General features: G+C 36.4%; 1 protein-coding gene across 1 annotated transcript in view; it reads left to right on the forward strand.

The window, feature by feature from the left end:
- LOC128016804 (activating molecule in BECN1-regulated autophagy protein 1A-like) overlaps positions 1-12,784 on the forward strand; it is a 74,409-nt gene that overhangs the window by 43,903 nt on the left and 17,722 nt on the right. The window contains 1 exon segment of the mRNA XM_052601606.1: positions 6,098-6,208. Coding sequence (XP_052457566.1) covers positions 6,098-6,208 — 111 coding nt within the window.

Consider the following 12,784-nt stretch of genomic DNA (forward strand, 5'->3'; position numbering starts at 1 on the left):
GTCATACATCTCAAAAAAATTTTTTGGTTCTGTCAGTTCTTCAGCAGTTTTAAAAGAAGTTTTCCTGCAAGTGTTTGTTAGCGAAACAGAGACTAATTAATTCACTTCAAGGATAACTTCCCTCAACTGTATTTGGATGTATAATTTGCAGCTTGGCTGTGGGTGTAGCTTTTCTGTAAGTTTGTCATAATTATCATCATGGTTGCCATGGATACTAAAAAGCCCTCGTTGCTGCAAATCATTGTCTCTACAATGTAAACATGCTCGCACTTCATTAATGCAAACAGTTTGCTAATTAGAGTAAGCAGAAAATGCATCATACGCAAACTCTCAGCCTTATTTGTACTTTATGTACTCAGTTCTCATTGAATGTAATGTTGTGTGCCTTGGACATAAAAAAGCCAATGGCTCGGCTTCAGTCGTGCTCTTTATACAAACCTCTACGCACTCCCATATAGACCTGTCACGATTATTAATTAAAGAAGTTTGATTATTTGATCCAATTACAATCGTTTCAGATCATAACTGTCAAGTTTACATTTCAGTCACGCTTTCCTTTAAATAAGCACAAAAATAAATGCCATAAAATGTGCACTGTCAACTCACACTTTGCAGTGTGTACTAGAGAAAAGCAGGGGAGTCAGATTTCAGCACCACACCAGTCTGTTATTTACATTTACATTACATTCATGCATTTGGCAGACACTTTTATCCAAACCAATCCAAGCAAAAGGATTGGTGGGTGTGAGAAAAATACTAATTCTTGTTTTAAAGGGGGGGTGAAATGCTCGTTTTCACTCAATATCTTGTTAATCTTGAGTACCTATAGAGTAATACTGCATCCTTCATAACTCCAAAAAGTCTTTAGTTTTATTATATTCATAAGAGAAAGATAGTCTGTACCGATTTTTCCCGGAAAAACACGACCGGCTGGAGGCGTGACGTGTGGGCGGAGCTAAAGAATCACGAGCGCCAGTAGGCTTTTGCGTTGAGAGCGTTTTGGAAGCTGTGACATTACCGTGAGGAAAAAAACATCCAAAACAAACCACGGCTAACAGTCAGATTCAGCGTATATTTATGATCCAGAATCAGATCCAGAGGCTGAAATTTAACAAGAGCAGCATCAGCAATCAGTCTCTATGTGGTATGTACTGAAACTGTTTATATTTGCTTAGCGATTTTGGAAAATTACTAAGTTCCACTTTATGTCGTCTTTATTTTTATTTTTTTAAGCTGTATATGTGGAAAGTGCAGTTTGATGACAACATCGCATGTTGTTTACTTGATGTGCTTATGCGCTGATAGCTAAGATAACAACACAGAGATATTTGAAGCAGTTTTACTCACCGCCTGCGGTTCCAACACACGATCGCGACCCTTTTTCGTTGGGACTGCATTATCCTTAAGAAATAAACGATACACAAATCCGTCGTCAAACTGGACCTTGTTTGTAAAACAAGCATCTTCGAAATGCAGGGGAACAAACACAAACACTTGCACAACTCCGTTGATGCTCTGTAAAAATAAACTCCATCCACTGGTCCCTTAATGCTGTTTTTTTTTTTGGTAATCTGTGCAGGGTTGTCTTGCCCTGGCAACCAAAAACACACTCCTTTGGTGACATTTCACGACGCTCTGATCAGTGAAGTCTGTCGTGCTCTCAGTGCTCTGCTATACGGGAGCGCGCGCTCTTCCGGCAAACGTGCCCTAGGACCCAAATAAGAAAATTCCACTCCATCTAACGTCACACAGAGCCATACTCAAAAAAATTTTTGGAACAAAAATACTCCTTCAAACGTACAACTTAATTTTTGAAACTTTGTCCATGTTTAGCATGGGAATCCAACTCTTTAACAGTGTAAAAAACTCAGTATGCATGAAATAGCAATTCACCCCCCCCCCCCCCCCTTTAAACTATAAACCAACTTCAGTTCATGTTTGATGTAAAGCATATTGTGATGCAACTGTGTTGAAGAGATGCAGAGGATCATATGGGCCTGTTTATGTTTAACTGTAGTAAAATATAAAATATTTTATAAACAAATATTATATATTTTATATAAAAAATAAATTAGGCTTACACTGTACATGGCAAGAGGAAAAACAGACTATTAAATTGCTAATCGCAGTTATTTGTTGACAGTCGTCATAAAATTCATGATCGTGACAGTCATACTCCTACTGTACATATACATCAGAAAATTCGATGAATAATTTGAATAGAATAAATTTGTGTAGAAGAATGGATAGTTTTCCGTTTTCACAATATATATCTTTTACAACAAAGGCTTTTTGCTGCAGGCACACCATGTCGTAATTACCATAATCACTAGATAGCCTGTGACTTTCAACTCAGGGTTTGGTCATGTCCTTCCAATAAGACTCGGAATAATGTGTTTCTATGGCAACTCTATTAACCTTGAAATTAATCTGTGTAATTTGAGTAATCAATAAAACCCACAATGGAAGAAGTAAAAGTGCTTATGCAAATGCCTTTTTAATAACAGTATAGTTTCAGCGGGATATTAGATATAGTTATTCAACTAGCTACATAATTACAGTAATTCTGGCATGGCGTGAATGCAGCTTTCATATCATCCTACAAATTCTTGTAGTGTACATGCTGAGGTTACCCATCTCTTTCCTGGAGGACTGTAACTAATAAAAAAAGTGTCATAGTCCTCATTCTGACATTCCTTTCCAGAGCTCCCCTCACTGATCCTCAGGTAGTTAAGGGCCTTCCTGAGCATCTTTTACAAGCATGCTGAAAACAGTGTGTACAGAGGTACATGGAAAACATATTTTTTCCATTTTTCAGAGGTGCGTATTTATAATTTTCTTTTTTTTTTTTTTTGTTAACATCATCCACAACCTTTGGCTGAAGTTGAAAAGTGCCCAAGGCTACAGCCATTAACAAATGCAAATAATGTTATCATCTTAGAAGGTTTAGAGGTCAGACACATCAGAACTGTCAGACGTTATTTATCTTTCACATAATACACACATATGACATTTGTCAATTATTTTCTTTCAGATGGAAGGGCAAAATGAACTGAGTTTGCAACGACTCAAAAATAGAGGCGGGGCTTCCAGTGTAGACAGCTTCATTTATTGTAGTACAAGCTATTTAGTTTATATTTTGTTTTATTAGAAACTCACATCTAGAGTAAACAGTGTTGTAGTCATGACCATCTCTTTGGAGTCTGAGTAGGCTATACAATTAACACATTTATTTTGCTTTGACACAAAATGCATACAGTTAACACAAATTAAAAAAAATACTAGAACTTCATTTACAAACAAGCTCAACCAAGACCAGAACAATTGCTTTATAATAATAATAAAAAAAGTGAATTGACATACAGCTAAGTATGGTGACCCATACTCAGAATTCATGCTCTGCATTTAACCCATCTAAAGTTCACACACACACACACACACACACACAGACCTCAGTGGTGGTATAGCTGGCCCGAGACTTGAACCCACAACCTTAGGTTTAGGAGTCAAACTCTCTAACCACTAGGCCACGACTTCCCTTTTTGCTACCAAATTTACAAATGCTTTCACACTGTATGTCAGAACAGTTAACATCATGTTCTAAATATAACTTACAGGCTGAAGTCAAAGTAAACATCTGTTATATTGTGATTTGAAACTCATATATCCCCTGTTTTTTATTCATTAATGAGACACAGCTGATAGAAGTTCTGAAAATATATGAATTAAATCTTATTCCCATCGCTGTGTTAGCTGTTAGGGTTCTTCCAATCGCATGATCATAAGGTATACAGTAAAAGAGGACCTCTTTGGGCTGATCTTGTCTGGGGAAAAGTGCACTACTGCATAAATGTGAGATTTTAGAAAACCTGCATGAAAGACTAGTGCCAGAGGTTGAAAGGTGATGGGTGGGAAACCATTGCCAATATATGAGATCACGGACTGGTTTGACACCCATTCGAGAATGATGTCCCTTTTACTTGTCCCTTACTCCACTTTTCTCAACCCCATTGAGGAGTTTTTCTCAACCTGGAGATGTACCAAATGTCCCTCCTGAATTCAATGGATTGAGCAATGCCAAGACATCACATTTGAACTCTGCCAGGGGTGAATGAGGCACACCAAAAGATGCCTAGCCAGAGAAGAAGATATCAGCTGTGATGTGGATGAGAACATGTGGCCAAATCCAGAAGACGGTCAGATTAGAAGATTGCTTTTTAAGTATTTTTATGTTTGTTTATTTTATATTTTCACATGGCAACTGTATTGCTTATTTTTTTGTTATCTTGCAGTAGTGTCATGTTGCAAATAAAGCCTTTATATAAAGCTACTCTAAGATGTATTTATTTATTTATTTGTATTAAATATCTGCAGCAAAATAAACAAAATGCATGCATTTACCAAACCCAAGAAAACAAAAATGTAGGGCGGCTTAAAAAACAACAACGGCAAAACACAATCTATGATCAATACAATATACTATTGTTATAAAGGGAAGAAATTACTTTAAATAATGCAGTTTCTGTAATTCTGTCTAATGATGTTAGTGTTTTTATGACATTGTGCTTTGGTGGACTAAAAGTTCCTGTTGGAAGAGAACAAGTGTCACTGTTTTGGAATAATTATTTGATTTTGAGATATGTTTGCAGTTTTTGGTAGGCAAGTTGTATTGTGTTTGTGTATTATTGTATTTATTTACAGTGTGTGATTTATGAGCATGAAATTAACTGTTTTGCCACTTGTGTGCTGCTGGTGCGTTAAGAGTTTAGGAAAATTGTTATGAGAATTGAAAAAAAATCATTGTAAAAAAAAAAAAAAAAAAAACTGTATTAGGCTGTTCATCTGATTTCTTGATGTTAATATACGGCCAGATTTGTCCAATACCCTGTACATTTATTTACCTAAGGATAAGAATATTGTCTTCACCTTTCTCTGAAAGCAGCAGGACCACACACGGCTTTCTCTCAGGCAGTACCTGTAAGGCTGTTACTCTACAGCTTTTGATGGACATTGGCAGGAGATGGATCGATCGGACTGAAACTGGTAATTAGCTTCCAGTGGTTGCAGATGACAGCCTGCTCTCATGGTGGGGAACATCCGCTCATTATGATGTGTTGAAAAAAGATCAATTTTAAAGTGCACAAATATTGATTACATTCAAGAATACAAGAAGGATACTTCATAGTTTGTCTCATATCCATTAACAAGCACCATCAGCTTGAAGCAGTGGTTATTCTGCGTTATACGTTTATTTTTGTCAGACATTAATTACCTTAGCTTTATAATATGCAAGAATACATCACCTTTCACAACTTTCCCCAAGGTTTTGGCTTGCTACACTCTTCAAACAGGAGTCAGAGAGATGTTTTGCTTTCCTTTAGTTAGACTTCCTCAGAGAAAAGTGAAAGAGGTGAACAGACAGAGAATAGCAGAAGGGAAAAGGGGGCGAGAAGGAGAGCTGGACAGGCCTATTGGGAGGTAACATCTTTGGGAACTCTTGGTTGGAGACAGGTGTGCGGGATGGTTGGATGAAGTGGATGTCAGCCTCTGCAACTATGGGACTGTCAGAGCTATGCTAATGAGCCACATAGATGCATTGTGTGAGTCCGTGGGGAGTGTAGCGAGTTTCTTTGAGCTAGGCAAATGAGCAGTCAATGGACTACAGCTCTAACACAGTCGAGAAAGAGAGAGGCTTCTCTTTCTGTCTGCTGTTGTTTAAGCTCAGCTTTTTTATGCTCTGTTTGCCGACGTTTTTCTCTGTATTTAAACCCAACAAAGAAAAACATGGGTTTCCCAAAGTCAGAGCAGGGGATTTTTAACCTAATGCTTTATTTTTAAACCATGAAAACACATTTTCCTGTTTTCCTCTTCAGCTAGGCCTTGCTAGATTTATCCAGTGGATGTCACCTTAGAATTAAAAACTGTTTAAAACCTTTAGCTTCTGCAGAGTTGAAAGGAAGGTCAACCTTTTTTCTTCTTGCACGGTATACTGTATGTGACATTGTCTGTGAGCTTTACCTTGATTGCAGGCACTTATTACCGTACTTTCTCTTTCTTTGTCTACCTATGTATGTGACCATGGAAATATACCGTCTAGTGACATACACTCAGATGGCAATGGCACTTCTGAACCCTCCGAGAGAATATTCACCATCAGTAATGATGGAGGGGTTGGAAACCGTAGCAGCATGGCTGGAGACAGAGCAGGGTGAGTATGGACATACTTTGGTAACACTTTACAATAACAGTACATGAATCATCAAATACTAATACCTGAATTAATAATTACTTGACTATGAACTAATGATGAGTTAAGACATGTATTAATCAAGAGCTAATGAAGAACTAACTTAACTATGACATGAGTCATATGAAATACTGCATGAATAACACTACCTTAATTACATGTTAGTTCCTGCATAATAGTTAATGTATTAATTAACACTTTGAGATAAACTACAGTAAACCACACGTTCTAGAAGCAAGATGTATGAAAATGACACAATTTATAAATTTGCCACCAGCTCTGTCACAAACATCAGTGAAAGACAGTGGATTTATTGCAATATTTGCGTTTAACCTAACTCATCCAACGCACAATGATGCATTCATAATTAAAAACGACTTTATCATTCGGTTTTGAGTGATTCCACTGCTGTCCTACAATAACATTAAGCAGACGCAATTTTCCAAATTGAAATCAGTTAGCATAGAGATGCTGATTATCACTTTTGTTACGTTATGGTTTGGCTTACTGTCTTTATATCAGACGTTTGTCTGGCTCTTCTTTTGGGCCACTATCGCTACTTCAAATGATCAACTTTGCTCTTACCGTTCAGTTCCTTCTCCATCCAAATGCAGCCACAGGTCCTCTTCTCTTCAACTTATTTACAAACCACAGAAAAGGACCAAATACCTGACTTAGATAAGTTGAATATGTATAGAACATGTGTAATTGATAACTTTTTAAAGATGTGCCCCACAAAGACAAATCATGACATAATGATACATCAACAAGTCATGAATTAATGTTACTTTATGAGTAATAAATGATGAGTTAGTAATAATGTGCCCCCCCAAGTAAAGTCATGACATAATGATACATCAACAAGTCATGAATTAATGTTACTTTATAAGTAATTAATCATGAGTTAGTAATAATGTGCCCCCCCCAAGTAAAGTCATGACATAATGATACATCAACAAGTCATAAATTAATGTTACCTTTATAAGTAATTAATGAGGAGTTAGTAATAACGTGAAATAATCTTATGTTGCACCAAAATATCCAAGATGATAATGATGCATAATGACCAGCACTTAAAAAAATAAAAAAATAAAAAATAAAGCACAGAAATGAAAAGGGTAAAACACACCTTTTATTTAACAAAGCTTTTAAATAGTGCACCTTAAATCAAGAGGCATAAGTTGTGTATTACTTGTATGTTACTTTACAAAAAACTCAACATAAAATTTGAAGAGGTTACATACCAATGTTAAAATAAAATCAGGATTTAAAATTGTGTTTGAAGAAATGTTCACTAACCAACAGTAACATTATAAACTTTTTTTTTTTTGATGTTTTGCATTAACATACATTTTTTTTAACAATATTAAAGGGATGCCACACCCAAAAATAAAAATTGTCATTTACTCGCACTCAAGTAGTTCCAAACCTGTAGGAGTTTCTTTCCCCTTCTGTACACAAAGGAAACTATTTGGAAGAATGTTTGCAACCAAGCAGATCTCGTCCCCCATTTACGATCATAGTTTTATTTTCCTACTACGGCAGTAAGTGTTGCCCAAGATCTGCTTGGTTGCAAACATTCTTCCAAATAGTTTCCTTTGTGTACAGAAGGGGAAAGAAACTCCTACAGGTTTGGAACTACTTGAGTGCGAGTAAATGACATTTTTCATTTTTGGGTGAACCATCCCTTTAGGCAACAATATATACCTCACTTCTTTGAGATGTCAAGAATGGCACTGCTCTCTTTCAATTTTTTTATCATGTCTACATTAGGCTGAGCAAGGCACCGTGCAAGACAGCTACCAGCAAATTTTTGGATGCTTTCTCCCTTTTTAAAAGTTGCTCTCATAGCTTTGTACTCCTCAGGATTTGCAATTGCCAACTCAGCAATGGGTGCTTGCATCACAATCGTATTTCTGTCAACATTCATTTTGTTGTAGGCTTCAGCTTTACTTAAACCACCATTTACCAGTTGTAACACTTTGTGGTAGCGTTTGATGGAGTCTTCAGGGGTTCTTACTAGGAAGAAGAAAGAAGAATGTTTTAAGAGTTTGATACAACATGAAGGTGAGTAAATTATATTAATAATGATAATTATTTTGGTTTGTGCTATTGCTTTAAGAAAAGACAAAAAAGAACAAAATGTGGTTATGATAAACTTAACTCTCTTGTAAAACAGGTTGGATCGCTTTCTGTTAAGATCATTTGTGTGTGCTTTATTAAACAGAGTTATTAAAATGAGGATAAACAATGATCACCTTATAGCAGATTACCTTTAAGGTACACAATGTTGCACTTTTTTTGTAAAAAACAAAAAAAACATGTACCTACTGTATTAAATCAGCAACTACATCATGAATCCATCTTCCAAACTATGTTTTTTGTCTTATCACTACGGTACATTTATCACTAAAGTTGAGTACTTGTGTTCTGACTACTATAGACAGAGCAGGATGCCAACCTCTGTGGAGGAGCCCAGTACCTGCATGACTCGTCACTGACAAACACAGAACCATCTCTGGTTACAATGTTATTCTACGAGATGCATGCAGTTTTATGAACTGCTAGAGCACCAAAAGTGACATGGTGTACCTTTAAATACCCATAGAGATCACGTTCAGTCCATATTGCCATCATGCTTGCCTACAAGGCCTTACATGGTTCAGCACCAAAATACCTGTCTGAACTTTTAACGGTCTACAACCCTAGACGAAATCTCCACTCTTCTGATTCAGGTTTTTTTTTTACTCTTTACGTTCTGTGAGTGATCAGGCTGTTTCTTCTGTGGCTCAAAAACTAATTCTCTTCCCACTGAGATCAGTCATGTGGACTCTTGGTGTTTTTAAATCTTCACTTAAAACTTATTTTTTCAGGCTAGCATACAATTGAATATTCCGTTTGTTTGTTATTAAATACTTTCTCTTAAATTTGTTTTGCTGTTTCTATTTTGTTAAAAGATATTAAAAGATAAAAAAGATATTATTTGTTTGTCTTTAGATGCAACCTTTAAAAGGTGCAATATAAAGTTTAACACTTTCTCCAAAAAGCAGATGCGATGAGATATTCTCTGGTTATTCACTTAAAGCCTTGACAATTTTCACTTCTGGATGAACTTTACCTTTTAATACTTTTGATAGAATAAACATACCTCTCCTAAAATCAAACTTCAGTTTCTTGGATTTCTTCTTGTTTTTTCGCTTTTTATCCTTTTTCTTCCTCTTTGCTCTTGGTTCAGATTCTGATGAATCTGAAGATTCTGAGGAGTCTGAAGATTCATCACTGGACTCATTCTCCTGTGATGCAGCAGTAGTGGATGAAGATGCAGTCAGTGCCTGTCTAGGCGAGATAACTGCTTCATGCCTCAGAAGGGCTATGACAAAGAACAAATAAAAAAGGTGTAGAACAAAACCACAGGTAAAGAATACATTTTTTTTAAACCACAGTTAATTTAGAAAGAGATTTTTAATGTCTCAAATGCAAAAAAAGAGGGATGACCTTATCAATAACCTTTAGCAACCAGTCTTTGATAGGGCATTTGTTACTCTAATATCACACTGATTACAGTTTGGCATTGGGGAATAGGGGCTTTCGCACTAGAAGAACCTTTTATAGTTCCTATGACTATTGGCAGGAGTACCCACTTTTTGGCGTGTTCGCACTGCAGGAACGTGGAATGACCCTACTTAAGTGTAGGGTCTAACCCAGCACAACAGGAACTACCAGTGACATAAGTGTAAGCTGATTGGCTGAACTAACTACAAACATGGAAAACAGTGATAGATGGACTTCTCAACCTTGGCTTCAGGATAAAATCCAACGCAAGTTTGAGGTGACCGAGTGAAACATGATTATCTATTTCTGCTTAGCTAGCAACACTGGACATCAAACACACGGTAAACACATACTTTTTCATATACTGACTACTTTATTTGTATATGAGTTCTATCTAATAACATATTAGACAGGACTGTTAAACTGATAGTAAACTAATGAAGAGAATGGGAGTGCCATGTGCTCAGGCTCTGGCTTTCATAGTGCTGTCAAGTGTCACAACAATTACGGCTTGGGTCACTTTGGAGCGCAACTAAGAATACAACTAAGCAAAATGGCCCTTGGGCAGTGGTTCTCAAACCTGTCCTGGATTACCTCCAGCCCTGTACAATTTATATGTCTCTCTCGTCTATCATACCTGATTCAACTCATCAGCTCAAAGTGGAGTCTGCAAGACCTGAAGTGGATGTGTCACATATAGGGAGAGATACAAAATGTGTGGTGCTAGGGGTACTCCATGGAGAGGTTCGAGAACCACTGCCCTAGACTAGAGGAACATTTAGTTCTAAATAGTGAACATAGTCTGATGAATTCTAGTCCTCCCTGGTGGCTAGCTCCTAAAACCAAATTCCTATAACTACCAAGTGCAAAAGGGGCTAATATCACCCTAAGGGTCCACAGATTTTCCTGTCTGAAAGCATTTCTAATTAAACACTGCAACATACTGACTGGCAGAATTGTTTTTAAAGCAAGTTCATGACCCTATTACGTACCATCCTCCAATCTTGATCTGAGAAAGTTTTTGTCATCGGTCAGAGAGTCAACTTTTTCCTGAAGATGAAGAATCTTCTGCTTTTGTATCTCGATTGTCTGTTTTGCTTTGTCAAGAGAAATCTGTAAAGTGGGTGCACCTAATAAAAGAGAAATAAAAAATTAGGCCAAATTCAAGATACATAATTTACATTACACATTAACAGACACATTTATGTGAACCAAGTGAAAAAGTATATATCTAAATGAGAAATTTAAATTCATCAATTATAATTTTTTCCCCTGTAATGTTCACATTTTTAAAATCGCATGTCAATGTAGAAAAGGCTAAAAACAAACCTCCAGTTTCACTGGTTTGCTGTACTGCAGGCTGAAGTCCTAAAATGAAAAAAATAAAATAAAAAATAAACACCAACTTAAAATGCAGCATTTGACCAAACAGACAGTTTAAAGGGGTCATATGATGCGATTAAAATGTTCCTTTCTTTTTGGAGTGTTACAAGCTCTTGGTTAGTTTCAAAGACTAAAGTCTCAAATATGAAATTATATTCTTTATAAAAGTTAGGTCAATTACTCCTACCTAAAACGGCTCGTTCTTACATGCCCCCACATGTTTGTGTCACAATGGGAAGATTTGCATACTGCCACCAAAACGTTCATGCAAAAAAAGGCAGAACTTTATTCTCTGTTGCAGCTGCTGTCATGTCTTGGAGATGTGCGTTTTGTTGTGAAAGCGAAACTACTTCGTTTGGTCTTCAAAAAATGGACACAACTAGAAATCATTGGTTAAGTTGTATTTCAACTCTGTTCCAAAACAGTCCAACCCAAATATTCAGATGTGTGCTGTGCATATTGTGGAGGACAATGAACGTTTCCTGTGAGATTAGCCTACTATGCTGTTGTCTGGTTCTATAAAGTGTGGCAATTACAACTTTGCAAGGACAGTCTGCATGTACGTTTACATATTTAAAGACTGTGCCACTGATGATTCAAACGTGACTTTTGAGCAGTGAAGAGTAGAGCTGGTTTGTTGTTTCTCTGATCACTAAGGCAGACAAGGTTTTGTTTTTACGCAGCGCGATACGCAACATGCAAAAATACAGTAAAAGTCATTATAATCAGTAATTATGTCCCCACTGCATGCATGCCCGCCCTTGCAAGGGGTTTATTGTTTTTGTGTTGTCGTGCAGGGACATGGTATCACTGTATGGTGAGGGGCATAACAATTCCATCACACGCTTGAGGTATTCAGCCAATCACATCACACTGAATAGCTGGCCAATCAGAGCACACCTCACTTTTCAGGCCAATGAGCTTTTTAAAAAAAAAAAAAAAAAAAAAAAAAAAAAGACTTGTTTCAGAAAGGCGGGGCATATAGGAGCAACAATAATGTACATTGTGGAAAATAATGTTTTTAAACTTAAACTGCATAAACGCATTGCATTACACCAAATACACAAAATGATGTTCTTTTTAGCAACATCATATGACCCCTTTAAACGGTTTTAACTGTGGCATAAAACAAACATTTCGATCATTCTCAGGAATACTTGAATGGACGCTATGAGATAAAAAAATAAAAAATAAATAGATGGGTTTTATGTAGTGTATAACATTATAGGTAGTTGGATGGGTAAACTTCAGTGAGCAAGCCCATTACATTTTTATGAAAGCCACATTATTATTTTGTATTTTGCATAAACATAAATGTATTTTTAAAAGACCTTAAATTTTACTTTGTCTTTATGAAATTGACATGGGTATTTACACATTCACGTATATTTTTTCATGCTAATATTTGTAATGGAAAATAGCTACACATACCACAGTTATTAGGGTAAATCTACTTGTTATTTTAGTTTTACAAAAAAACAGAAACATTTAGAAAATGTGCAAACACTTTATGCATACGTGGAGTATACTTTTTATACCAAAATACTGTTTGATATATCTGTTTGAATTAACTTCCCACTTCACACATGTACAGTATCAGCA

Source organism: Carassius gibelio, chromosome A7 (genome assembly GCF_023724105.1).
Source record: "Carassius gibelio isolate Cgi1373 ecotype wild population from Czech Republic chromosome A7, carGib1.2-hapl.c, whole genome shotgun sequence".
In the NCBI taxonomy this organism is placed as follows: Eukaryota; Metazoa; Chordata; class Actinopteri; order Cypriniformes; family Cyprinidae; genus Carassius; species Carassius gibelio.